The sequence below is a fragment of the Ambystoma mexicanum genome, chromosome 7p (assembly GCF_040938575.1).
Source record: "Ambystoma mexicanum isolate Mex_15411 chromosome 7p, UKY_AmexF1_1, whole genome shotgun sequence".
NCBI lineage: Eukaryota > Metazoa > Chordata > Amphibia > Caudata > Ambystomatidae > Ambystoma > Ambystoma mexicanum.
In genome coordinates, this window is record NC_090939.1 from 100,669,331 (window position 1) to 100,695,148 (window position 25,818).

Genomic DNA, 25,818 nt, shown 5'->3' on the forward strand with positions numbered 1-25,818 from the left:
CTGTGGGACTACCCACACCTCACAACCTTTTGGAAAAGTGCCTGTCTGACACGGTCGGAAATGACTGGCAGGGTTGTTAACCCCCTGCCATCAATCTGCTTATTTCATATTTCTGACCCTCACTGGGTGCTGTGTAAATTTGTGCAGCTGTGTCGCTTATAAGCAAACAAATTTTATGTTGGACGAGTGTGAATGCTCCAAACAAAGACCACAGGTTAAAAGAAGTCATGTGGGCCAACAATATGGAACAGCACTGGGCACGCATGCAACAACCTGAATCCCGACCAAAAGACATTTGGGATCCACTGAAATCATACATCCTTGTCCTCTTAATTGCAGTGAATGACTCCCATGACATGGAACTCCTGCTATGGGAACCAGACTAATGCCCATTGTCCTGACCTCTGACATTTACATTGATGCTCTATTATACATTATGAAAACCACTAACGAGTATTGAAAGGTTGACCTAGGTTGTATTTGTATGGCATCAAAGACAGTGGTATAAATATCAGTAGCAGCCTTACAATAACCAGTCCGTGGATTTAGGATTTAAATACATGACAGCTCCTGGCTAAGTGGAGCTCTACATACTCCAACAAGGAGATCTGAATAGCGATTCTTGTTGAAAACAAAACAATCACATTTCACTAACAAATTTAGCTTGAAAAGTGTTCCAACATTTTGAAAAACAGTCTTCCTAATAAGCACATGACACAGAACACCATCTGCACAGTGTGCAATCACAAACTTTTCGGATTTCTAATCATGTAAATTGGTGCCTATTCTCACTCTCTGCCCTGCTAAAACAGCCAGACTTTCCAATGCTAGATGCAAATTGAGCAATAAGCCCCTCAACGCATGAATACGTCACATTATGCCCCAGGGCTCAGATACAGGCCTGAGTGAAAGGGGGGGCCTTAACGGAGGCATCAGAGCATTACCGGATGCGGTAATGCCCTCCCGTCAAGGGGCTTATTTGCAATTAGTAGCCAAGCCCGTTAGACCGGGGCACTAATGATGTTTTTTTCTCGTTTGCAAGAAGCTCTGGCGTCTGGTAAAAAACACAACACAAAGCAAAAAAAGGCCACAGAACGGGAGAAGGGATTACCAGGAAGGAAAAAGATGCCAGTTGTCCCAACAGAACGAACGCTGCATGATGCAGCACGAAAACCTGCTGAAGTGTGGGATTCACTGGCTCGTAATGCCTGTATTGCATGCAGTCGTGGGTGCTGTAACAAAGAAAACTGCTCGCCAGGTACTAAAAAGTATAGTACACATGTAGGCTCTTGTTGGGCCACGTCAGACATATCAGGGCCTACCATGTGATTTGTCAACACTGGTCACAGAATAGTAAACATTCCGGAAACAGTCTACTGAAATTCATGCTAGCAGCAATGGGGCAATAAGAGCCCCAGTCAATCTGTTTTTTTCAAAAATTATGGCAATTTTTGGTTGTCAAATTTGCTAGAAACATGTAAAAGATGTGCATTTTATGGAACATTCCTTACCATATCAGGAAGGTGGTTTCAAAAGCATTTCTTGCTAACATGTCCAGAACAAGATTCTAATTTTATCATTGGCATTTTTTGATAACAAAAGTTCCCCATCTTTTGACGAAAAACAACCCGATTCAATTTTAACTACCTCCATAAAGCCTGCAATCACAGCTTTATATTTCACCGAAGAACTTTCTGCCTCGAAGTAGTGGCCTGGGGTTGGTACACGTCTAATTGCCAAAACGCATCCGATGGGACTCTCACATTCAACTGGTTTCCAGTCCTGCAACTTTCAGACCTTATGTTTAATAGTGTCTGAGGCAGAGTTTCCCCACAACAATCTTACCAGCCCTGTAACCCTCCTTGTTCACTGCTGTGACGCCTTAACATCCCTCAAGAGGTACTAGACATACTCTGCCCAGGCGTAGGGTAGGAGTCAGTGCTTAAAAGGAAGTCTTTTACCAGGCAGAGAACTTCTTTAGTCGCTGATCAGGCAGTTATCGTTAGGGGGAGGGGGGGCTAGTTTAACCTAACTAATGTTTTGTTCCAAGGTAGGTTTAGGCCACACTTACTTCCTGCAGACAAGATACTGCGAGCGGACATCACAAAGCAAAATTCTAAACAGCAAGGAATGGTCCATCACAGAAACCTCCTGCTCCGCCCCACCCCTACGAAAAAGAAACTAGCCTAGCAGTTGCTGTAAAGAAAAACCTTCACCCTACCCACACCAGAACATTTAAAGTGATCTGCTTCTAGACCAAGCCTGCCTGCTGCCTATCACAGGATTCTGCCTATTAAAGTGGCATACCTGTAGGTGTTCTCTTGGAACCTTCATGTCTGGCAAGGGCAGAAGAACATACCTTCCCCTCAAACCCTGGGCAGGGCAACACAGCAACTGTGAGAACCCCACCCACTCCCCGAGAGGGCTTCCTCACATCTACTCCCCTTGGGTCAGCTTCTCCAGAAAGGCCATCGCTTTTGGATCCTGACCCTGGGGGTGGAGAAGTGAGGGAAGATCACCTTGGTGGATGGGCCCAGGTGAGACGCGATACTCCATCCCAGAAGCAGTTATGGGGTACTGCTATCCCTGTCCCACTGAACAAGAAAATACCCAGAGATCTTACCATGCTAGAGGAACCAGAAAGGGAAAGAAGGGTTAAGGGTGAGACATGGAACCCCTTTTCCTGTGAAAGCCAATTTAACCCTCCCCCAGCATTTATGGTGTATTGTACAACAGTTCCCTTCAATTCTCCTCATTCAACCTACCACAGTACTAGGACGAAAAAGCACATAGGAGTAGTGAACACCAATAACTCACTCCACCATTCTAGTACTGGGACGAGGAAGATGCAGAGTATTGTGAAGGTCAGGCACGTCGTTCTAATTGCAGTCAGGCAAGTCTAATTGAAAACTCACCTGCAACCTGTCAAGTGGTTGCAGGTGTACAAAAAGGGAGGAAACCAGCAACAGACATGGGAGCCCTGTGTGGAATAGTTCAGCCAGGAGTCCAGTTTGTGAGGAGGCAGCTGTGGTGGGTCCTACAGTGCAGTCAGGACACTGGCACAAGACCTAAAGGACTTGCAGTTCGCAGGAGCAGGCTGGCCGTGAAGGAGCTGCAAGTTTGGGAGCCTCCGTGGTTGAAGCAGCACAGCCAGAGCTGCGAATGAAGAGGAAGAAAAGGAGGTTGGCAGCGTCCATGGAAGCAGAGAGGATCTGACAGCAAGAACCGAGATCCAGCAAAGCTCATGAGCAAAGGTAAATCAGTGAGGGAAGCTGAACACAGGCAGTGCAACTGCCTGACAGAATGCAAACCACATGTGAGTGACAATAGCAAGCCACTGTAACCAGGGCGCTCCTGGGGGCTGTGGGAATGAAAGGCAAGTGTGGAACAAGTGAAATCGTATGAAACTGACGAAACTAACTGGGTTGGGTGAAATAGAAAACAGCAAAGTAAACATTAGCAAGTATTGAATACCACACTGAATGAAATCTTTATGAGCAAAGTTATAACCAGGCCTCCAGATAAGATGCCTACTAGGCCTTTTTACGCATGAAAATCTTCTTGTAAATACGACAGCTTTATTATTTTTCTGTGTACATTTACACACAAGTTTAGAGCAGAGGGCAGTGCAAAGGAAGGCTTCTTTTGATTTTTATCTACATGGATGTCATTGCAAGCCATTCATTAACGCCTCCGAAACAAAATGCATTTCTCCGACGCCTTTCAAAAATAGAAACTGCACACTGATAAAAAAATGGTTTATTTTCTATTCAGCAAACAGAAGCACTGTGCATATTTATTTTCCTACCATTTTAGGATTGTAAAATGAATGAGATGGAAAACTAAATTGCGACTGAACAACAAATTATGTTTTTTACTCCAGTGAAAGCAAACCAGTATTAGACAATTGTTTGTTTGGCGGAGTGTGGCGAGTGTTTCCCGTGTGGAGACTCTGTTGTTTTACTAAACGTGGATCGTGAAGTAAGGAGGAAGAGGAGCCCGCCTACAAAAACTCCCAGCTACGCTGAGCGTAGCGGAGTGTGGCGAGTGTTTCCCGTGTTCCCTGGTGTTCCCCTGCGGTCCCGGCGAATTGGTCCTCTGCCGACGCGTAAGACTGTAAAACAGCGTCCTCAAACGTTTAATCCGCAACATACGAAAACGGACATGTCATCCGGTAAGCTGAAGATATTCCCAACCTGTTTCCTTGCCAACCCTGACGTGGCGCAGCAAACCCTGGAGGTAAGGGCCGACGCGGTGGGGGGGGGGGTTAAACCCAATCCTCACCGAGTCATACAGAACTTTGCGAAGTAAAGCAAAGGGACTTTTTCAAGGAGACCCGATTTCGGGAAAGCTTTCTCCTCTGGTGGTGGCTCGTAGCCTTAAAAAAGGCGAAACGAAGGGCGGAGATGCCGGCCCGAGGAGTGTGGGCGGAACTCACTTGGTGGAGGGACGAAGCCTACCCCCCCAGAGACTGGTCTCTCTGTCCCACAAACATCATCGCCGCCGAGGATGAACTCAAACAAAACACCGGATCAGAGCTCCGCCTTGGCGAGAGGTTTCCCAATGAGAGACACCGAAGGGTGTGTCGCAATGGACCTTGCTCTGTCCCCGTGCCTTGACACCGGGGGGCCTTCCGTATGGAAACAGCCAGTTACTGAGATTGAGAGATCCCCGCCGGCAACGTGCCTTTACCCTCGAATTATAACGGAAGGGGGTCCTTCTATAAGAACAGATGATGGTCAGCCACCAGACCACATGACGCCTGCCTGTCCCCATAATAACTCAATAACGTATATGATGGCAGTCTCAGACGCCCTACCTACAGGGAAACCAAACCCGAGTCGGGACACAAACAGTGCCTTTACACGAGTTGTGGAGCGACCAGCCACAGATAACTTAAAAGTCAAGGGGAAAAGCCCGACCCGGCCAGTCGAACCTTTCACAGATCTAACTAATGACAGAGGCGACTGGCTTGACCTGAATTCCTCAGGTCAGATAGGAACACCAGAGTCAAAAAAGGCCTATAAGCAAGGAAGCACCAAAAGAAAGTATATAAAACCTCTAAAAAGAAAAAAAATCCAGACACAGAGGTCAGAAAAATCCAAAAATTCGGAAGCAAGTCCCACATCACAGAAACAAAAAAGGGCAGCCGGAAAAGATTCTATCAAATTTAACATGGGACCAAAAAAAAAAAAAAAAAAAAAAATAAAGTGTTGAGACACAAGAAAAGAGTTTACCATACGCTAAGCCAAATCCATTCCACACATACTTTAGGAAGCAACAATCAAAACGAAAAATGGAAACAGACGACGAAATTACGGACGCAGAGATTCTAGAGGTGATCGAAGGATCTTTGCCTGCCTTCAAATCCAGACGAACCTCTGCAGGACAGGAACACTATATAATAAGTGCAAACAAGGAACCGTTCAAATCAGACCTCGAGACACTCAGCCTGACAAACTGCGATCCAAACAAAACTCAATGTAACGTCAACATAAAGATCAAAGATGTTAATCCCTCAAAAATGGACCAAACTGATGGACAGGAACCTGCAAATTCCATCGATCTTACCGGTGATCACTACAACCCTTCTACTCCTCAAAGGTGGGGTGTAGCCGGATCTGAAGCCTCACCATCCCAAACAAATCAGGAGCCTCCTCTCACCCGATCCATACGGGATAAGATGAGTAGAAACCAGAAACTTCATGAAAACAGCGCAATTGATATCGACAAAAGTCCACTCAAAGAGCCTCACCAAACCGAAGGAAAAGAAACGGATAGATCAAGAGACAATGAGTCAAAAACAAATCGAACGTCCAATATGAGCGACCAATTGTGGGCAAAAAAATGACATCCAATTGCAGCAAAAATGAGGTCAAATTACTAAACACGTCAGAGAACGAACCACGTCGGAGCTCAAGTCTTCGACTCAGGAGCCAGATCGCGAAGGAGGAACCTAGCCTAATCGACCCATTGAGCGGAAATTCTACATTCACACCTGTTGAGCCAAGCTCTAGCCGAGATCCCCAGAAGACTCCGGCAAAACACAGAAGGCATAGTGAAATTTTGATGGACACCCAAAGACCATCTCCAACAAAAAAACAAGATCTGACGACGATCATGTCAGCCTTAACTATAGCCCTCGCACCATTTTGTAAACTATACGAATCATTAAATGACGTGTCAAAGGACAATACGGCCATTCTATGCAGAATGCAATCCAAGATTGACTTCCTGGAAGGTTACATTACCGCGACCGAAGAAAGACATAAGAGATGGGAAGAACAGGAAAGGACCCATCTAAACTCAGTAAAGGATAAACCAGCAAGACAAGGGCCGGAAAAGACGGTGAAAAAACTAAAAGAAACAGCATCACAAACAATGTCAATATCTGACGCAGGTGAGCTTGAACTAACCTTCAACAAATGCCCCTATGTAAACTCAAATGAAGTACGAGAAGCTAAAATACTGAACAAACGTGAAAAGGTAACCATAAAGAAAAAAGCGGTCCTGCAGTCTTTCAACGTGACCGCGAATGGCAGGCCAGGCTGACGCAAACATACGGCAGACGACAGAAGCTGAAACAAAATCACCTCGCAGCTGGGTAAACACAAACCACGATGCCATCGAGGTCTTGGACTCACGTGTACAATCCCCAAAATCTCCTAGAACTATAGACGAGTTCGTTAGATCGAGCCCTCTAATGGACCTTTCGACATACGAAGACCTGGAAGGAAATGATGGCGGAAACAAGAGTCGTGAGTCTTATACAAGCGATCCCGTGCGTCCCCTGACAGCAGTGCCAGATGGAAAAACGGACGCAAAAAGAGGAGGGGAACAAACGGAGGGGGACATTGACACGAAGCGTTCGAAGTTGTCCTGGTCCAGGACACCCCAGCTCCGAAAGAAATCTTCCAATGGAGACGCCGATGTTTCCCCTCGAGTAACGCCAAAAGACGAACTTAGGTCAAACCCAATTCCCCGAAATTTGGAGAGCTCAGGAAACGGAAAAAATTTCAAAAAAGAAGCTAGTGTTCAAAATAGAACAGACCTCAAGTCAAACTAAATTCATGATTCTGAATAGAAAAACGGTTCTTCAAATCCTGTGCAAGATCAGATGTCTTGAACATCTGAAATCGGATGACTTTCCATTAATTGAACCATATCATCGTGAACAGAAAGCAAAGAGCTTCATACACATCTTCACCTCTTCATTAAAAGAGGTGCCAGAAGCGGCCTATGTGGAATTAAGGAAAGCTGGTTTTACCTTAACAGAAAAAAAAAGGTCGAGGCACGAAAAGACAAATGTTGGCAGATTGAGCGAACAAGATGGGACACGGCCTCAAGGAGTCCGTTGGACTGATCGCTATAACAGGAAATCACTAAAAGAGAAAGACGGTAAACAGAGTCGTTGGACTAGTGGAGAGAGAAGTTATGCTCCATACACTCGTCCCAGAAGCGAGTCCAGGCGGAAAACGGAACGCCACGATGCAGACGCGCAGCGCTACTTCGAAACAAGACGACCCATTAATGAACGCCCGGAAGAAAGAAACACCATGAAAACAAACTACGAGAAGAAGGACGGTGAAATCCATTCAGCCAACCGTCAAAAGGGCCCATGGTCGTGGCTAAAAAGTACGCTCAAAAGGCATAACGAGAAATAGCAACTAGAAAGCAGCCATCGGCCGACCCCAACTTCATCTAACGACACCAACTCAAAGAACTTGTTCAACCTGATCTCGATGGCTTCATGGAATACTAGAGGGCATTCACACCTGGCAAACCCTGTAACCAAGACCTGGGGGCGTACGATATAGTATGCCTCCAAGAGCACTGGCTAATGGAAAAACCACTGCTCGACGGGTTCGAAATAGCGTTCTCCCCTGCGTCAAAAGGCATCCTGGGACGACCGTCTTCTGGCCTATTAATTGCAGTAAAAGCTAGGTCTGGAATCTCCTTAAAGAAAACATTAAAGACGTCTCGAGATATCTTAGCTATACAAACCGAATGGGAAGAAGCGAGTGACCATCCAAACTCAACCGTAAGAGAAAACCTGGTGCTTATCACGGTCTACTGGAACCCAGCGAAAAGTTCCATAGAGGATTTTTGTAACCAAGTTGCTAACACAATTGACGACATTACATCAGATGCTCCAGATTCCCACATAATATTATGTGGACACCTAAACGCAAACTGCAACTATGAGCTTGAACATCAGGTCTCAACGCCCAAAACTCCAGCTGAAAAAAGAGGACGCTCATGGTTGTCGCTGATGAAATCGCGAAACTTCACGATGTTTCAAGGCTCAATTCCTGGAAGATTGGTACCCCCACTTGGGAACGGGGTAAATCCAGTGCTAACATCGACTACTTCTTTGTGTCACACAGTCTGGCGGATCGTATTGTAGACTATTCAGTGGTCCAGACCAAAGACAGCGACCACAACTTACTGGAAATTAAATGGAAGACACAAAGTCCATCAAACGATCATTTTTACCAAATCGCATCCAACAATCAACAAACACGTGTCCATCTAACAGCGACAAACCTGGTAAGAATCACTGACGAATACACAGTGCGCTTTGGGAGCAAAGAAGCCTTGAATCAAAATCCAGACTACTTGCTGTTCCTTCTACAATATCGGAAGCCCAAATTAGGAACTAGCCTGCAAAAGAAAAAAAATCTCCACGTATTTGATGCAAAGGTCGCAGAAAAGAAAAGACTGCTGAGAAAGCTGAAGAGACAAGCAAAAAACGAAAACTCAAACACTTGGAACAGATGGAGGAAGGAAATCAGTGTGTACAAAGCATGGTTAAGATCTCACAGACACGAAATGTTCCAAAGAGACGCCGAAGAAATGCTCCGGGTCCTAGGCTCAAAAAAGACTGGGGACTTCTGGGCTCTCATTAAAAAATCTGCAAATAAAATACCCCTACACATGGCCAACACAGTTTCTGAAAACCGGTGGGCCAACCATTTCGTTTGGAACTCCGGGCCAAGTCTTGCCGGACAGAAACAGGAGCACATCGCAGACCTGGATCAACCTATCCTCTAAAGATGACAAAGGAGATTATTCTTAAACTGAAAAAATCAAGAGCTCCAGGACCTGACGGCCTCTCTAACATCGATCTTAAACAAAACCCTGAGCAATGGTCAATCTTGATCAGCGCCATTTTTACTCAATGCGTCAGGACAAGGACCATCCCACCCTCATGGACCAACGCGGTGGTTGTCCCGATCTTTAAACGAGGGAACAGAGAAGATCCAGGAAATTATCGACCAATCGCTCTCCTTGATATAATTGGAAAAATCTTCGCCTCCTTGCTTCTGACCCACTTTAGGAACTGGGCCAATCAATCGCCGGCGTATGACCCCTTCCAAATGGGTTTCTTAAAAGGGGGGGGCACGTCTGCCAATATCCTTCTTCTCAACATCTTAAAAGCTAGGGTCAAACAGGGCGCACCAACTCTCTCTCTTTTTGGCCTTTGTGGACCTGTCCCAGGCTTTTGACAGAGTCGACAGGCAAAAGCTCTGGGACAAACTGGAAAAATGGCAATGCCCTCCGGAAATATTGGATCCAGTGATGGCTCTACACACCAACACCAAATTAAGAATCCGTCTAAACAACCAAGGTCTTCTGTCAAGGGAGATATCTGTAGAGAGAGGGGTAAAACAAGGTTGCCCGATGGCCCCTCAACTATTCATCGCCTTCTTAGGAGACATAAAAGACACAGAAGCTGGCATTAAGATGGCACCACCGAAGCTGGGAAACGAGCACATATCACGTCTCATGTACGCCGACGATCTAATTTTACTAGATCAGACCCAGATCGGACTTCAACGCCAATTATCCAACCTGGCCCTGTACATGGGAAAGAACAACATGAAAATCAATAAAGAGAAATCAAAAATCGTGATAATCGGAAAAAGTGGAAAAAAGACCAAACCCCACTTCACATGGACCATGGACACAATTCCTATCGAGGTGGTTACCAGCATCAAGTACCTAGGGGTACACATCGACCACTCAGCCAGGGAGGCCACGATGCAACAAGCCTTATGGGACAAAGCGCGCAACCTCGTAGCCCAAATGAAAACAGTTAACAACAGATTTGGTAAATTCTCACTTAAACCAGCTATTGAATTCTACAAAGGAAAAGTGGTGCCTACACTCATACGGTACGGGAGCATCCTTGACCATACCAAATAGCATCTGGCGCAGATTAGAAAGCCTGATTTGGAAAGCAGTTTTAGGACTACCAAATTCCACCTCGATGGATCTCAGACGAGATTTGGGCCTACAGTCGTTGGAAGCAACGGTGACGCAACATGCTCTCACTCTCTTCAGAAACACCTTAATGCCAGACAGCCCATTAATCTACAAAATCGTCGCTGATGAAATCTTAAAGCAGCGAACAAATCTAAATGCATGGTCAGAAAACTTAAAAGGGAAGCTAGCAGATATCGCATGCTCAGTGGAAGATCTTAAGCAAAATCCTGAAAGAGTAAAAAGAAAGTTAAAGGACCAGGATTGGATACTGACCTTGTCAAAAGCTCAATCAAACTGACCAAAGATCTCCCACCTACCTTTAATAGACTCAAGGTACCCCTACCATACTGCTCTAAGTTTCCAAGCCAACAGCTAAGAAAACTCTTCATGAGAGCTTGTTTCAACCTCCTGCCGACGAGAGAAATCTTAGCAATAAGAACCAGTTCGCCTGACATTATCTGTCGCCTTTGCCATAAACCTGCCACGACAGAATCAAACATCTCTTACTTGAATGTCCCAACGTGAGAAAAGTTCGAGCAACCTATCTGTCGACACTAATCTGTGAACACTCGTCTTTCGGAGAGGAAGAAGAACTTATCTGGTGGAACAGGTTAATGTCGGGGGAAAAAACCAGATGGACAATTGCGACTGTCAAAATCCTGGAAACTGCATTTGAAATGATCAGTTCCAGCTCACAAACTACGAGCGAGAGCACAGTTCCCGAAAGATCCACTCCCCTACAAAAATGCTGAATAAAGAAGATCTAGCTTCCTTCGGCACCTGTTCCCCGCCCGGACACCTAGGCCCATCTGAGTCTACACTTACATTTCTTATACACTCTACTGAACTGAAAGGGGCAGTCCTGATCTTACCGGAATCTGACACAACGACATGAAAGCTCGAGGCGCATCACACTTGTTGTTGTTGTCGTCAACCTTTTGTAAAAATTCAATTCTATGAATTACAAACAAATAAAAAAAATAAAAATGTTTGTTTCAGAGCTCCTGTGCGGTGTGCATAAACATGCAGAGGCAGATCCTTTTTACACTTATAATTTACACTAATTATAAAAACAGTGTGTAAAATGATGACTATGCACAGTCTAGTTTACATCCATGCAACCTTGCAGTCAATGGGGTACATTACTGTAAATGGTCAGTGGCAGCAGAGTCTTTGTTTAAAGTTGAATGTTAGTCATTACACCAATCACAAGTGTTCGAACCTCTCAAATCTTCAAGACTACAATTAAAACATCCAAAACCCGAAAGTGCAAGCGCTGTTCAAACAAGCGAATGAAAGTTCATTTGTAATTGAAATATTAACTCAGCAAAACCTGTCCCTGTGATAATCCAGATAGGTATTTAGTGTAGCGCTTTATCCAACATCTAGGCACCGATTATTATATCTCAGTCGATACTCAGTTAACCGACTGCTGAAGGATAGCTCAGTCGGTTGAGCACTCGCTGTGATCTGTAGGTTTGAATCCCGGCAAGGCCAACTCAGCCTTTCACGGTCGATGGAGTACTGTTTGGTGATAATTGTGATAAATATGTTCTATGTACAGCGCTTTGCCGAAAGCGCTATATAAATAACCATTTGACCATGTGATTAGAGATAGAATTTAGCATGGAGTCCTTGCCTCGCTGCACGGTTAGATCATAACATTGGCATACCATTAGGTACTAATAGCTCCAGGAAACAAGGACTTTCATTAATCATCATTAATCAATTCTATCGAACCTCAAAACACACAATACAATTCATGCTTGCTTTCAGAGGCGTTGCTAGAGGGGGCTATAGCCTCAGGTCTTTTGGTTGTAGCCCCGGATAGAAGCTCAGGGGTTACAACCAAAAGGCTAGCTAGCACGGAGTCCCGACAGTCCAAACATTAGCTTAGCCCCAGATCTTTTATAAACCTAACAACACCCCTGCTTGCTTTACTATGTAACTGGCTAGGTTTTTGTGTTTTCAACATTTAAAAATATACAGGAGATCAAATGGCCAGACCTTAGAGAAATAATGAAAGGCGTATTTGGTCAATGCAGAAAGCTACTGCATAGTAATTTCCATACAGTTTTTGCACACGTCGGCCGTAGCACATACATTGTACTCTTGCAAAGGAGAAAAGTCATCTTTACTCAAAGTTTAAAAATAGGGAGTAAAATTCTCCCACCTCAAAATCTTATCTGGAGCACTGGTTATAACAAATGAGAAATGCCTTTGAGCTACAACCATTGTTTCGTGAAAGCCAAGTAAGGGGCAAGAAAGAATGGAAGATTGAAATAGCAAAAGGAGCGAAATAACCACTAAGCGAGCTCTTGTAATTAAATAAAGTGTGGCAAGGCCAAGGATTGGTCCATGTTGTGGAATACAGTGCGGTAAAGCAACTAGGCTGACAAGGAGAGGCCAAGTCCACACAGGAATAAAAGCAGATGAACATGTATGGGTCAAAAGGCCCATGGTTCCTGGTTGTACAATCTGTAATGGATAGACTGTGTGGTCTGACAACTGTGCCTAGACCAGGAAACCCTCAACTGTGGAAGCCAAAGACCTTGTTTAAGCAGGCCAGCACAGTGTAAGATGAATGAGTTATGCTTATCCAGAAGGAAAAAAAAAATGTAATTTTGGACTGGTTTTCAAAATTGATAAATGGAGGCCAAGTAGAGGTTGGCAAGTTGAAGTCTTGGGGAATGGAATCCTGGGACTCGAACTTTAATTTTGTCTTGAGGGCAGAATCCTCAAGACCCTTTTCTGTGGAACTGTATGGACCCTGTGTGGTCCCAGGGACCGTATCTTCAGGGTTTAATTCAGCTATAAAAACAATGGCTTCCAAAGCTATCACTTGGGGAGTATGGGGGGGAGGAGGGAGCGGGAGGGGACTTAAAGATACTCTACCCTAAAGACAGCCGATTGAGCTAATGACATTTTACATTAAGACCATTTCAGACGCGACAGCAGCACTAATACGCTATAGCTAACAATGCTAGCCTTGGGTTTGCCATGGAATAAAGATTACCCAGGCTATGATAGTGCAGGGAATCTATTCCATTAAAGACAAAAGGCGAGCATTAGCCCACCCGTAAGGGTATTGGAGAGGATTATAGATCTTAATCAGTATGCTAATTAGGTCAAGCATAAATAAAGGTAGACCAGGTATCACCCACTAGTTAATTGTATGTTCATTTCTAAGTGTTGGTCAGGAGTCTAAGAAAAGCACGAGGAAACTTTGCCACAGAGGTGACATCAGGTGTCGTCGATAGAGGGTTGACCACAGGAGAAAAATGTACATTTGATTTGGGTTCACCATTAAGAACGACAGCGATAATCCCACAGGTAAAGGAAGAGGGCTTAATGAGCAGGATGCAGTATTAGAAGGGTGCAGGTGGAGGGTTTGGGGACTGTTACCCTATTGGATGGATGAGTCGTGGAAAAGTTGATAACTGCCAAGAAAGAAAAAAGCTGGGTGGAAATAAAATCTGAAAAGTTGTAGTAAATAAAGAAAAGTAAGTTTGCCTCTGTGCGTTTAACAGAATCTTCACTACTTACCATTATTCACTTCTATGTAATCTGTACTGCAGGGCGTACAACGCAGAGTTCGAAGTTGCTGGGAGCCATTTAGCTCCTGCTCGTGGACTAGAAGAGCCTGGTTAGATTTACTATTAGGAAGTATGTTTTGCTTCCCTGGCCAATTGAGGCCCAACAAAGACACCCGTTTGGACCGATCTATAAATAAACATTAGGACCCCATCTATACAAGGTCTCAAATCAAGGGACAGCATACGCCCACATTTTTTAAAGGGTTGACCGTGTCCCCACAGTGTGCACTTACACCTCTGAAACAAGACACTTAACCACAAGACCACAGCAACCATTGGTTGTGGATTTGCAAAATGTCTCACTTTGGCATCTTACTATGTAGGACATGTTTTGTAACTGGTCATCAAATGTAAAAGATGGACACATTTTATACTTAAGCAGCAAGGTAATCTGTTCTCTTGGCAAATGCTTTTTTGTCGTGTTTTCTCAAGCGTGAAAGACAAGCCTGAATGAAATTTGCATATATACTTTGACGTCCTGTGACATCACTTCCCAATGGAGTCCCCCCCACTTTTTGAAAAGCGACATTTTTAAAGCATAAGGGATCATAAATTATGGGCAAGTGATATGCTTGCATCCTATGTGGAAGTGAGATCTGGTTTACACTATCGATTCGCTCCTGGTTCCCCAATGGTAGCTCCTGGTCACTGGTTAATACCGAGGAGCTGCTTTTAGCTCATGCTGATTAAATGTTAATTTCGATCCTTGCAACACAACCTGTAAATGGCCTAAATTTGCAGTCAACTTGACATAAGGGAAGGATTCCAGGCGGGATGGTCGGAGTGCATTACTTGGGCAGACATTGAGGCTAGATGGAAATTGTAAGCACACTGAAAGGAGCAGGAAAACCCCACACCCTGGACTAGGGTATTAGTCTAACAATATGCTGAAAAAATGTCCAGAGGTTGTTTAAAGTATCAAAAATGTATTTATTGAGATACATTATTTTCCACAATGAATTAATCATTAATTAATACACACATTAAATTACATTAACATTGCAGGAGAGCATAAGACACCAGATAATAAAAACGTAACAACCATCATTCTTCAACAATCAAACCATAATTTGCAACTGATATCAATCAACCTCATTCACTCACAGTAAAAAAATGTGTACTAAAACTATTAGTACAATGCATATGTGGTAGCATTTCATGAATTAGCCCCACATAATCTTAAATATTTCATTTTCATCCACATAGGATGTGTATCAGCACAACAATTATCCAGAAATGTGCTCTATTCCACGGAGTGGGCACATTCAGCAGAAAATTATAAATCCCATCCCTGGATGTTCTTCTCTACCGGTTTCGACGTTTGAAAAATAATTGAAATAACGTCTTCGTCAGGAGAAACAATTGATACACTACTACCACTGTAAAAAACACAAAAATACAACAATTATATGCAGTGATCCACTTGCCTATACTGGCTGGCTCAAGATTACAACATGCAATTGTTTATACCATCAGTTACATAAAATACATTAGAGGCACCATGTAGTGGTAAATCCCAAGGCGTCGCTAATTGTTCCATAGTATCCAAAGGGGGTATGTGACACCCTAAACCAAAAAAGAGGAGACCACTGTGTCTCTAGCGGAGTTACGCCAACACCGTGTGAAGAACCAGAAACACCAAAACTCAACACAGAGGCCAATAAAACCAAAACTGACCTGACTCCCAATGTCATATGCTCTAAATAGTGAACCCCGTAAGTGTGGCTCAAGGAAAATTCAATAGGATTTCTAAATCTGAAATAACATGTTAAACATCATAAGTTAAAGGGCCATAAATTCACTGCTGCCTTAAAACGTTGCAAAAAGTCAATGCACTTAAATGTGAGTGACCCGCCACTCACCTCGAGAAACAAGACGAATTATTCCAGTGGTCGAACAACTATTTCACCGATGATGTTCACTCAGCACAGATAAATCCAAATTCAACTGCTGGGTTCAAGTTAATGTCTCTAATGAGGTGACATTTTGGTGGAAGTCGGTTGGCACGGGTTAGTTTTTGCCTCAAGTTTTTACTTTTCTTAAAAGGCAAAAAGTGGTTTTTGCAATTTCATACCCGTTGAATATTCAGTTTTTCTTAATAATACCTTTAATCGCCTGACTGTGCTGGCAAAAAGTGGAAAAACACACCAATTGTTCTTGGTCTGAAGTCCTGGTTTTTGGGCTGAGGAGTGCTTCACGATTCGTATATCGTACTCGCAGGCAAACTTTAATAAGCAAGCAAAGGTCATGGAAACTAGGCTTATTGAACGAGGATACCCCAAGAAATTGGTTAAACAGTCCAGGAAGCGAGTACGATATACTAATCGTGAAGCACTCCTCAGCCCAAAAACCAGGACTTCGGACCAAGAACAATTGGTGTGTGTTTCCACTTTTTGCCAGCACAGTCAGGCGTTTAAAAGGTATTATTCAGAAAAACTGGAGAATTCTCAATTCGACGGGTATGAAATTGCAAAAAACACTTTTTGCCTTTAAGAAAGGTAAAAACTCAAGGCACAAACTAACCCGTGCCAACCGACTTCCACCAAAATGTCACCTGATTAGAGACATAACTTGAACCCAGTAGTGGGACACTACCTTTGTACAGCCTGTAAATACTCAAGAAAAATGACATGAGGGAGAATGAAAAACATGGGAGTTAAGGACCTTCACCACTTGTAAAAGCAAAAACGTGGTATATGCGGTCCAATGCCCTTGCAATAAATTCTATATAGGTAAAACCTTGAGAGGTACATGTTCGTATCAACGAACATCGTTCAAAAATTCGAACTCGCAACCTTAATGCCCCTATGGTTCTTCATTTTGTGGAAACAAGCCATAATGTGGAAGATCTAACGTGGTTCTGTGTCGAGAAAATTGTCACCAGCTGACTTGTTCAGACCAAGAACAAGTTCTCATACAAAGAACTGTGGATTTTCAATCTTAAAACATTAGACAAAGGACTTAATACGTTGGAACCTTGGGAGTTGAACTCAAATTGATACCACCCCCTCTCTGTTATGCGACATATATATCGTACAGTCAACGCCTCTCTATGTGATTCACACATTATATAACAAACTGCCTCTGAACACATCATGAGAGGAACATTTAATTGGCATCCGGGACGTGTTACAACAATTCTGTTCCAGCCAATTATGACTTAAATTGTTTTAGCAATCGCAATTAATAATCACACTTTTCATGCATGTACCTTAATAACATGCAGTATCTGTTGTCCAGTATATCGCGACACTAACAGTGCTCCTCTTAAATATCAATATGGCCTGGGTGCCGCTATAATTTATCCGGAGATCTTTTAAATTCTTCAATTCTTTGAGCAACATGGGTTCTTTCACCCAGTGTCAAGTCTAATTTAGACGGTCTTGGGTTCTAAAATTGGAGTTTGCCATCACAGTTAATTCGCAAGAAACCGCTTTTTCGAACACAGTGGCACATTTATACGACCCCTTTAAAGATTAACATGGTCCTGATCCACGTGACGGACTTCCCCAGCAATCATATGATCGCTGAGGGAGCCTCGTCCTACGGCACGCATTCAACGCACCATTTTATGAGGCTGCCCAGTTTGTTTTCACCTACCTATTGTCCCTTGCTTGCAGCTTCTGATTGGTCATTCTCTTGCCCTGCACTGTGTTTTGCATTTAACCTACCTTCAACCACTGGATCGACACTTCTGATCATCTGCAGCCCCATATCGTTTTTCAATTTACTTACGTATTAATTCAATATGCTGCCCGACTGCGCACCCACTCAAATTGTGCACACTGGATGTAGCCCCTCGCACCTGAGGCGCGACTTTACCAGTTTATACACTTAACTAATTAACCTATAATGTGTCTGATGACCTGATATAGCCCCTCGCACCATGAGGCATGGTTTATGCCGATTATGCTACTTTAACCATGTGTAACCTGCTTATGTGATCTCTTCCTTTAAGTATTCGAATGTTGCCGTTATCTACTTGTACGATCATACTTAATGCTTCTTTTGAACCATGGGCTGTCTTGTACCTGTCCATCTGCACTTAATGTTCCTTTTGCCTCCCTCCTGATCACTGCTCCTTTTCATTCACAGCACTTGCACGATCCGAATGTCTCAAGACCTAGTAGAAACGTTTTGTTTTCTTCTTCCCTTACGTGCACTCCCCTCCTCACATTTGTTACAGCATTTGCACAATCCGCCGTATGCCTCGAGGCCTTGGGGGAACGTTTGTTTTGTTTTTACGCTCCACTGCCCACCCCCCTTTTTTGTCTTTATGCGCCTTACCATGTGTTTAGGCGCATTACAAATAGCTAATATAATAAAGCTACTATAATTACACATTATTATTATTTTTAATCAAACTGAGGATTGTTACTATCACTGCAAATAGGAATAGTAAGGGGTCTTGAAAATCCTATCATTGGAAGTGAAGCGAGAGCCGGGTCACTCAAAATCGGGTTGGTGTTCTCAGGTAACAATCAAATGTGCTAATTGAATCGCGCGCCGAGTTACTTTTTGCGGTTTAAAGAGATGTCGATTAACTATAGAATAAGGAAAGTTTTAGTAAGGGGCCTGGTTTCGTGTCAAAGCAAACGACCTGGCGTCGCTTTCGGTCATCTCCAGTGACTTGCACCCCCTGTGGGCGGGGATGGACGCTGCGCGCGCGGGGAGAGGTGTCGCTTTACTCGACACTGTCACGTATAATTAGGTGGGCCAGTGTGGGTCTCCGGCGTGCGGTCGCGAATATCATGAGGCGCGTCCTGAGCCTACCCTCAACCTGTCCACAAGTTGTAATATAAAACCCGCAGGGACCGCTGTCAAGTTCACGACTCGTCACGTGGTACAACACAAGACTTCTGGGACTTGAAGTGCACAATCGCAAATAGTTCAGTGCCAGTTTTTCCAAAATGTGCTCACCTCAACATAGGAGCTATTTGCTGACGGTTAGCCAAAGGCCACCTGTCCTTCGTAGCATGACAATGTAAAATAACATGCTTTTATTTACAGCAGAGCAGACCCCGCCTCCAACATTAACCTAACGCCCCCTTGCTCTGTCCGCACGTACCCCGATCCCCCGCTTGCGAACTCGCCAAGAACAAACCCGGCACTCACCCCTTCATGGCGCTGGGCCCTCAGGGAAACTTCCAGAAGGCACTAGACTCCCGCCGTGTTAAGGGGCGCAGGGTGTCCGGCTTGGGGTACGGGGGATATTGCTGTGGGCTGAGGCCTCCTCCCCCGCGCTCTCCCACCACATGTGGATGCCGCTCCCTCACTCTCCAACCAGACACACCTGACCTTTCACCCCGCCTGCCTCTTCCTGCGCGCCCTCCGCCCCCCTCCCAACCGCCGACCCTGTGAAGCTGAAACGAGGCTCCACACAGCCCCGCCCACCCAGGGACAGGGTTTCTGCCTAAAGCGGCGGCCATCTTGGAAAGGACATGCGGGAAACTCGTCACTTTAAAGAAAACAAAGGTTATCCTGATATACTACCGATAAACTGAGCCTTAGGAACGTGTGGCCCTCCTCTGAAATGCATGCAGCCTAGACCATGAGTCTCATATCTTCCATAGACCTTAATGGGATCCTCGGCAAACCTTCACACCCTTCCAAAAATCTTTCACCTCTATCCAATGCGATGGAATCACCACATTCACAAACACCCCACCAGTGCCACCCCATATGAACAAAAGCTGAGAGGTATGCCAGCAAAATAGTTACAATTGTGTGGCATCCAATAACTAGTAAAACACAGGTGTGGGAAATGAAGTATAAGATTTGTAGCGTACTACTTCCGGTGAGAGGAGTATACATTAATACAAAACAGTCTCTCCACATGGAATTCACTATCCGAGCCCTCTTTATTTTCGAGGTTTAAGGTTTCATTGACATTTTTTATAAGAGTGAGGATGGAACATTACAACCCTTACCAAGTCCCCTGCAGAGCACAACTGAATCGCATATAAGAAGAGTTCTTGATGTACACATGGGACCTGGTATATATGTAAAACGATATGCACAAATAAATCATCAACACAAACTGTATTCGGTATGCAACCTTCTAGTACAAACAGTAAAAAGCACATAAAAAAACGTCTTTCATCACAATACGTTAAAAAGGCCATTGCAAGTTTCCCTACAATAAAAGCTGTGCAGAAGACAGTATAAAATAAAATACTAAACATTATATAAAAAAGCAGATAGAAATTGCACAATAAAGTAAAATAATGCAAAACAGTTGGCGAGCAGAGCCTTGCTCACAGCTTCCCACAAAGACAGTTGCTAAATCATAGGGTGGCTTACTTGCCAACCCGACCGATTTAGGTGGTAGGCTACTGCTTTTTATGCAGTCCTACCACCTACCGATTACATCCACAGATCCTACAGCTATTTATAGTCTGTCAGGATAAGTGTCAGATTTATGGGGCTCTGACCAGCTGAGCTGCAGCAGCATTTGGTATCCATTTTTTTTGTTACTGTGGCGTTGGGGACTTAATTAATTTGACAGATAAGGAACATGACCTGGCATGCTGTGACATACATGAGGTCATCAGGCATGAGTGTGAAGCCACACAGCCTGTGTCTCAGCTACCTGCCTGAACTCTGCTCTTGGTGTGTTTAAAATGTACTTGCCATCTTCCCTGCTTGCATTTATTTGCTGGATCCTCTGGGAGATTGTAATCATTGCACATGTCTGCAACTGTACATGATTTCAAAGTTTGAGTGTGGCAAATAACGGAACATTCCCAGACAGTTTGTTTTGTGAGCTGTAATTTTTCTGAGCGTCATACCAAGTCGGTAATATTATTATTATTATTATTTTTTTTAAATCAAATTTATTGATTTTACAAAATGCATTCTCTTCGCTGTGGTTGCTTTCCTATTTATGGTGTAGAATTATCTACCTTCAGGCAGTCTGCTAGGGCAGCCTCCAAGATCTTAGCCGCGGCAATAGTCCAGCTGGTTTTCCTTCTGCTTAACAAGCGGGACCACCATGAGTCTTCTTCTCTCATCGAGAAAGGTTCGAGGAGAGGTTTTAAATATGCTTTCCTCAGAGAAGAGGTTTCCGGGCACGTCATCAGAAGGTGTCTTAAAGATTCTATTTCGGAGGAGTTCTTGCATAGACGGCAGCTGTTGGATGTGGATAGACCTCTGAGAGCTCTGATTTCATTGGTATGCAGGAGATTTAGCTTGGCCCTTAAAAAAGTTTGACTCCTGCGTTTATCGGGGAAGCATCTTTACACTTGATCAATTTCATTGAGTTTTTTTAATTGGCTTGGAAGGTGGGCCAGGAGTTTGTTTGAGGCGGCCTTGTCTTGCGTTTCTATCCAGTCCAATTCACCTATCTTTTTCTTGACGCTCATCAGGTTTTGGAGGAGGTCCTCCTCATTGCAACCAGAGTGCTCCAATTGGAGTTTCTTCTTGAGAGCCCAGTTTGAGAGCATTGTAGTGTCACAGCATATATCAAATACGGACACGGTAGGAATGATGGAGCTATATATATTTATTATATAGAGTATTTATAAGTATCTATATCAGGCTCCACCGACTGGCAAATACAGGCGTTGGTGTTTGAATCGCCTCATACTCCTCCGTCACAGGCACACGTCACATTCTATGTGACGTCCTCTAATCTCGTGCGTGCCTGGCTCACCGCGGCGTTGATAATGCAAGTGAATGTACGATACTACACATCTCCCCTTCTTAACTTATCTGATACCACAAATTTAATGTCCAACATATAGAAAGTCTTTCATTGGTTCAATGTTCCCACACAAAGTCTGTCAATCCACGGGGATCACGAATGAATCTTCCGCTGCTTGATCGGCATGAGATATCTGTTTTAGGCTTTGGCAAGGAAACACTTAGCAAGTTCTTCCTATTCACTACATCCCTACAACATTCCTCCACATCACTAGAACCATCATTACCATTGACTCTTTCATGACCATCATGTTTTGGCACATTCACTTTAGGTACATCCCATACACATACTCTCTCCATATTCCAAACTCTACCATCCTCAACCCTCACTGCATGCTTAAACACTTTGACCACACCAACAGGTTTTGACCACTTGCACGGACCAGTTCTCAAAACAGGTGGAAGCTTGATTCTCACCAAACCTCCAACCATCAATGGTGATCTTTTCACATTTCTGCCTATGGATCTATCATGGGCTTTCTTGTTCTTCAATTGCATAGTTCTGATGCTCTCACACACATCTCCAAAATCCTTCTTTATTACAGTCATTCTTTTCATCCAGGATGGTGTCAACTTAGTGTTGGCCTTCCGGCCCCTACTCATTTCAAACGGCGACAAACCTGTAGTGCTGTGTGTTGTGAAACGATGAGCATTAATCTTTTGTCTGACAGCTTCTTCCCATCTCACACCATTTGCCCAGGCCCATCTCACCGCATCTTTGAGCACTCTGTTTAAGCGCTCGACCACTCCATTGGTCTGCGGGTGGTATATTGCACTTCTTTTGTGCACAATGGAATTTTCTGCACAAAACCTTTGCATTTCTTTCGAACGGAACTGGACTCCATTGTCCGTTAATATACTTTTTGGTAAACCTTCCCTTCCACAGACCTCTGCTAGAAATTCATCTACCAGTTTGGCAGTCATGCCTGGCTTGATCATGACTTCAACCCACCTAGTCAACAGATCAATGATTACTAGGCAATATTGTTGCTTACCCTCACTGCAAATTGGACCCAATATATCCATACCCAGGTCATCCCATACATTACTTGGGAGGTCTGTAACTACCATGGGGTATTTCTCATTCACACTTCCTCTATCACTCTCTTTGCAAAGGATACAATCACGTATAATTCTCTCGATTTGCAGATCATATCCTGGCCACCAGAATTCATCACGTATTCTTCTCTTTGTCTTCACAACACCCTGGTGACCCTCGTGGCCCAACGCAATGATCCTTTGGCGCAGACTTGTGGGTGGAATGAATCTGTCACTTCTCATTATTCTATTATTCTCCACCTTGAGTTCATTTGCAACTTTCCAAAATTCTAACAGCCCATTTTCTTCATACTTGGCTTTGACCAACGGACTACCACTTAATATGATGTGTCTCAATTTTCCGAATGAAATGTCTGATTCCTCTGCCACTTCCCATTCCTTCTCCGATATGGATAGATCTTCAATATTAAGTACAACTTCAGATTTCATATCTTCATCATCATCTATCTCAGAGACGTTAGTGAGTCTCGAAAGACAGTGGGCAGCACGGTTTTTCGTGCCTGGTACATACTTCACTACACAGTTGTATTCTTGCAAGAGTATGACCCACCTTTTTATGCGATTCGAAACATTTTCCAAACCTTTATTCATTATGACGTGGACCAATGGCTTGTGGTCCATGCGGAACTCCACTTCTGCACCCCAAATAAAATTTCGAAACTTTTCTGCAGCCCATTTGATAGCCAATGTTTCTTTTTCAATGGCCGCATATGTTTTTTCCGCGCCTTTCAACAGTCTAGATGCAAAAGCTATCAATCTCTCCTTGCCATCAATCTCCTGTGTGACAACTGCACCAAGACCTACATTGCTGGCATCTGTCGTGATGATGGTTTTCTCTCCGCTCTTGAAATTCCTCAACGACGGTGCTTTATTCAACTCATGTTTTATCCACCCAAATTCCTCTTCACATTCTGTATCCCATGCAAATGTCTTCCTCTTCAAAAGTTCTCGGAGTGGAATGGTGTGCATGGCAAAATCACGCATGAATTTTGAGTAGTACTCGGCCATGCCAATGAAAGTACGCGCTTCCTCCTTAGATTTGGGTCTTGGCATATTCTCTATAGCATCCAATAGTTGTTTCTTTGGCCGTACCCCTTCAGCTGATATAGTATGTCCTAAGTATTCAATTTCGCAAACAATCAATTTTGCATTTCTCTTTACTTAAGGTCATTCCTGCTTCATAAAGTTTCTTGCACACATATTGCAGTCTCTCATCATGTGTCCTTTGATCAATAGCATGTACTAGTATGTCATCCTGGAAGCATATAACACCCTGGTCCTCTGCAAACAGTTTATGCATGATCTTCTTAAAGACAGATGCAGCCGATATGAGCCCAAACGGTAATCTCTTATATTGATATAATCCATCTGGCGTGATAAATGCTGTCATGCACCTAGATTCTTTATGTAATTTTACTTGATGGTATGCTGAGGTCAAATCAAGAGTGGAGAAATGCTTTGATGGACCAATGGTGGAAACTATTTCTTGGATGTTAGGGAGTGGGTGTCTGTCAGGAATTACACATTTATTCAGCTCCCGCATGTCAACACATATCCTCAATTGCCCAGATTTCTTCCTCAGGACAACTAATGGAGATACCCATTCACTGGCATCAATACTTTCTATGATACCTTGTTCTTCTAGGCTCTTTATTTCTTTTTTTACTTCCTCTCTCATAGATAGGGGAATGTTGCGAAGCTTCTGTGCTACTGGAACACAATCAGGTTTCATCCTGATTTTATGTGAGTACCCCCGCAAACATCCAATCTCATCCTTGAAAACACTTCTCATCACCTCTTCATTATTCTTTGTCTCATTTATTCTCATGTGTTTTCCTGACTTTTCATTGTCAATGTTCATAACCGATTCATCAGCACCGGCATCCAACTTCACTTTGAGTTTACTTTGATGAGTCCAGCTTAATAAAGGAATTCTACCAGCTCTTGTAATGTAGATTTTCCCATTAGCCTTCCTATCTTTAAACTTAAGTGCACCCCAAAACCATCCGATAACATCAATTTTAATTCCACCATAGGCTCTCGGCCTTATGTCTGCTTCATGTAAATATTCATGTCTCCTTTTATCCCACATATCTTGCGGTATCAAAGTGTATTTGGCACCAGAGTCAATCATCATGTGCATATTCACTCCATCTATACACACCATAGCCTTAGGACTTTCCATTTCCTCCTCATGTTCTTCATCAATTATAACAAATCGCACTCATCATCTCCATCATCACTGCCATTATCATCGCCGATCCAATTCATGGAGGTATTTTGTGCTCTACAACATCTAACATAATGGTCCTTGCCTTTGCATTTTCCGCATATGATCTTCAGAGCTGGGCATTCAGGATTGTCCGCCCAATGATCCGTAACATCACATCTAAAACATTTGCCAGTACTCCTCCTTCTTGGACTGCTTCTTTGTCTTCGTGGAGGAGGACTCCTCCTTCTCGCATGTATCTTGGGTACTCCTTTGCTTCTTCTATTCTCATTCCACGATGGCTTTCGAGTTTTGTCCCACTTGTTCTTTCCACTAGCTACATCCATCACTTGGGCTATTGATTCATTATTCTTGTTAGTGTTCATAGTGCAATTGCTCTTTGGGGCGTCATGTTTGACTTCAACAGACTGCATTCTGTTCTCCAGTTATTGAACACATTTCTCAGTATGTTCAACTTCTTTGGCTATTCTTAAGACTGTATCGAGGGGTGGATCATCTTCAGCCCACAGCTTTTCCCTCACCTTGCTGCTCCTGCATTCCAGCATAAACTGATTGTGTAATCTCTCGTCCAATTGAGCATTGAATTTGTAGGTCTTGGCCAATTTTCTCAAGATAGTTATGTACTGTTCAACACGTTCACCTTCTTCTTGAACTCTTTTCCCAAACTTGTAACGTTCTAGGATAGTGCTCAATTTTTTCTCATAATGTTTGCTCATCTTTTTTCACTGAGCATTCATATTCATTGAAATCTGCACTTTCTTCCGGCAATAATTCAGGCAAGTCTCCAAATTTTTCTTGCCCAGCTGGCCCTAGGCAGTGCAACAAAAGTGACTTCCTTTTTTCCACGCTGCAGTTATGGCCACACACCACCCCTGAGTAGTGTTCGAAGGCTTTAATCCACCTCTTCCATGGAATTGACGGTTCTCCCACCTATGACAGGAAAAACATGGGGGGAACCCC

At 43.7% G+C, this 25,818-nt stretch overlaps 1 protein-coding gene across 2 annotated transcripts in view; it reads right to left on the reverse strand.

The window, feature by feature from the left end:
• The window catches only part of NAA50 (N-alpha-acetyltransferase 50, NatE catalytic subunit), a 199,974-nt gene extending 180,753 nt beyond the window's left edge, over positions 1 to 19,221 (reverse strand). The window contains exon 1 of one of the 2 annotated variants that reach the window (XM_069635869.1): positions 18,981 to 19,221. In XM_069635869.1, the coding sequence (XP_069491970.1) occupies positions 18,981 to 18,988 (8 nt within the window). In that variant the 5' untranslated portion in view covers positions 18,989 to 19,221. The remainder of the gene's footprint in view (positions 1 to 18,980) is intronic. The other variant, XM_069635870.1, reaches the window with a different exon arrangement.
• Between the last annotated feature and the right edge of the window lie 6,597 nt (positions 19,222 to 25,818).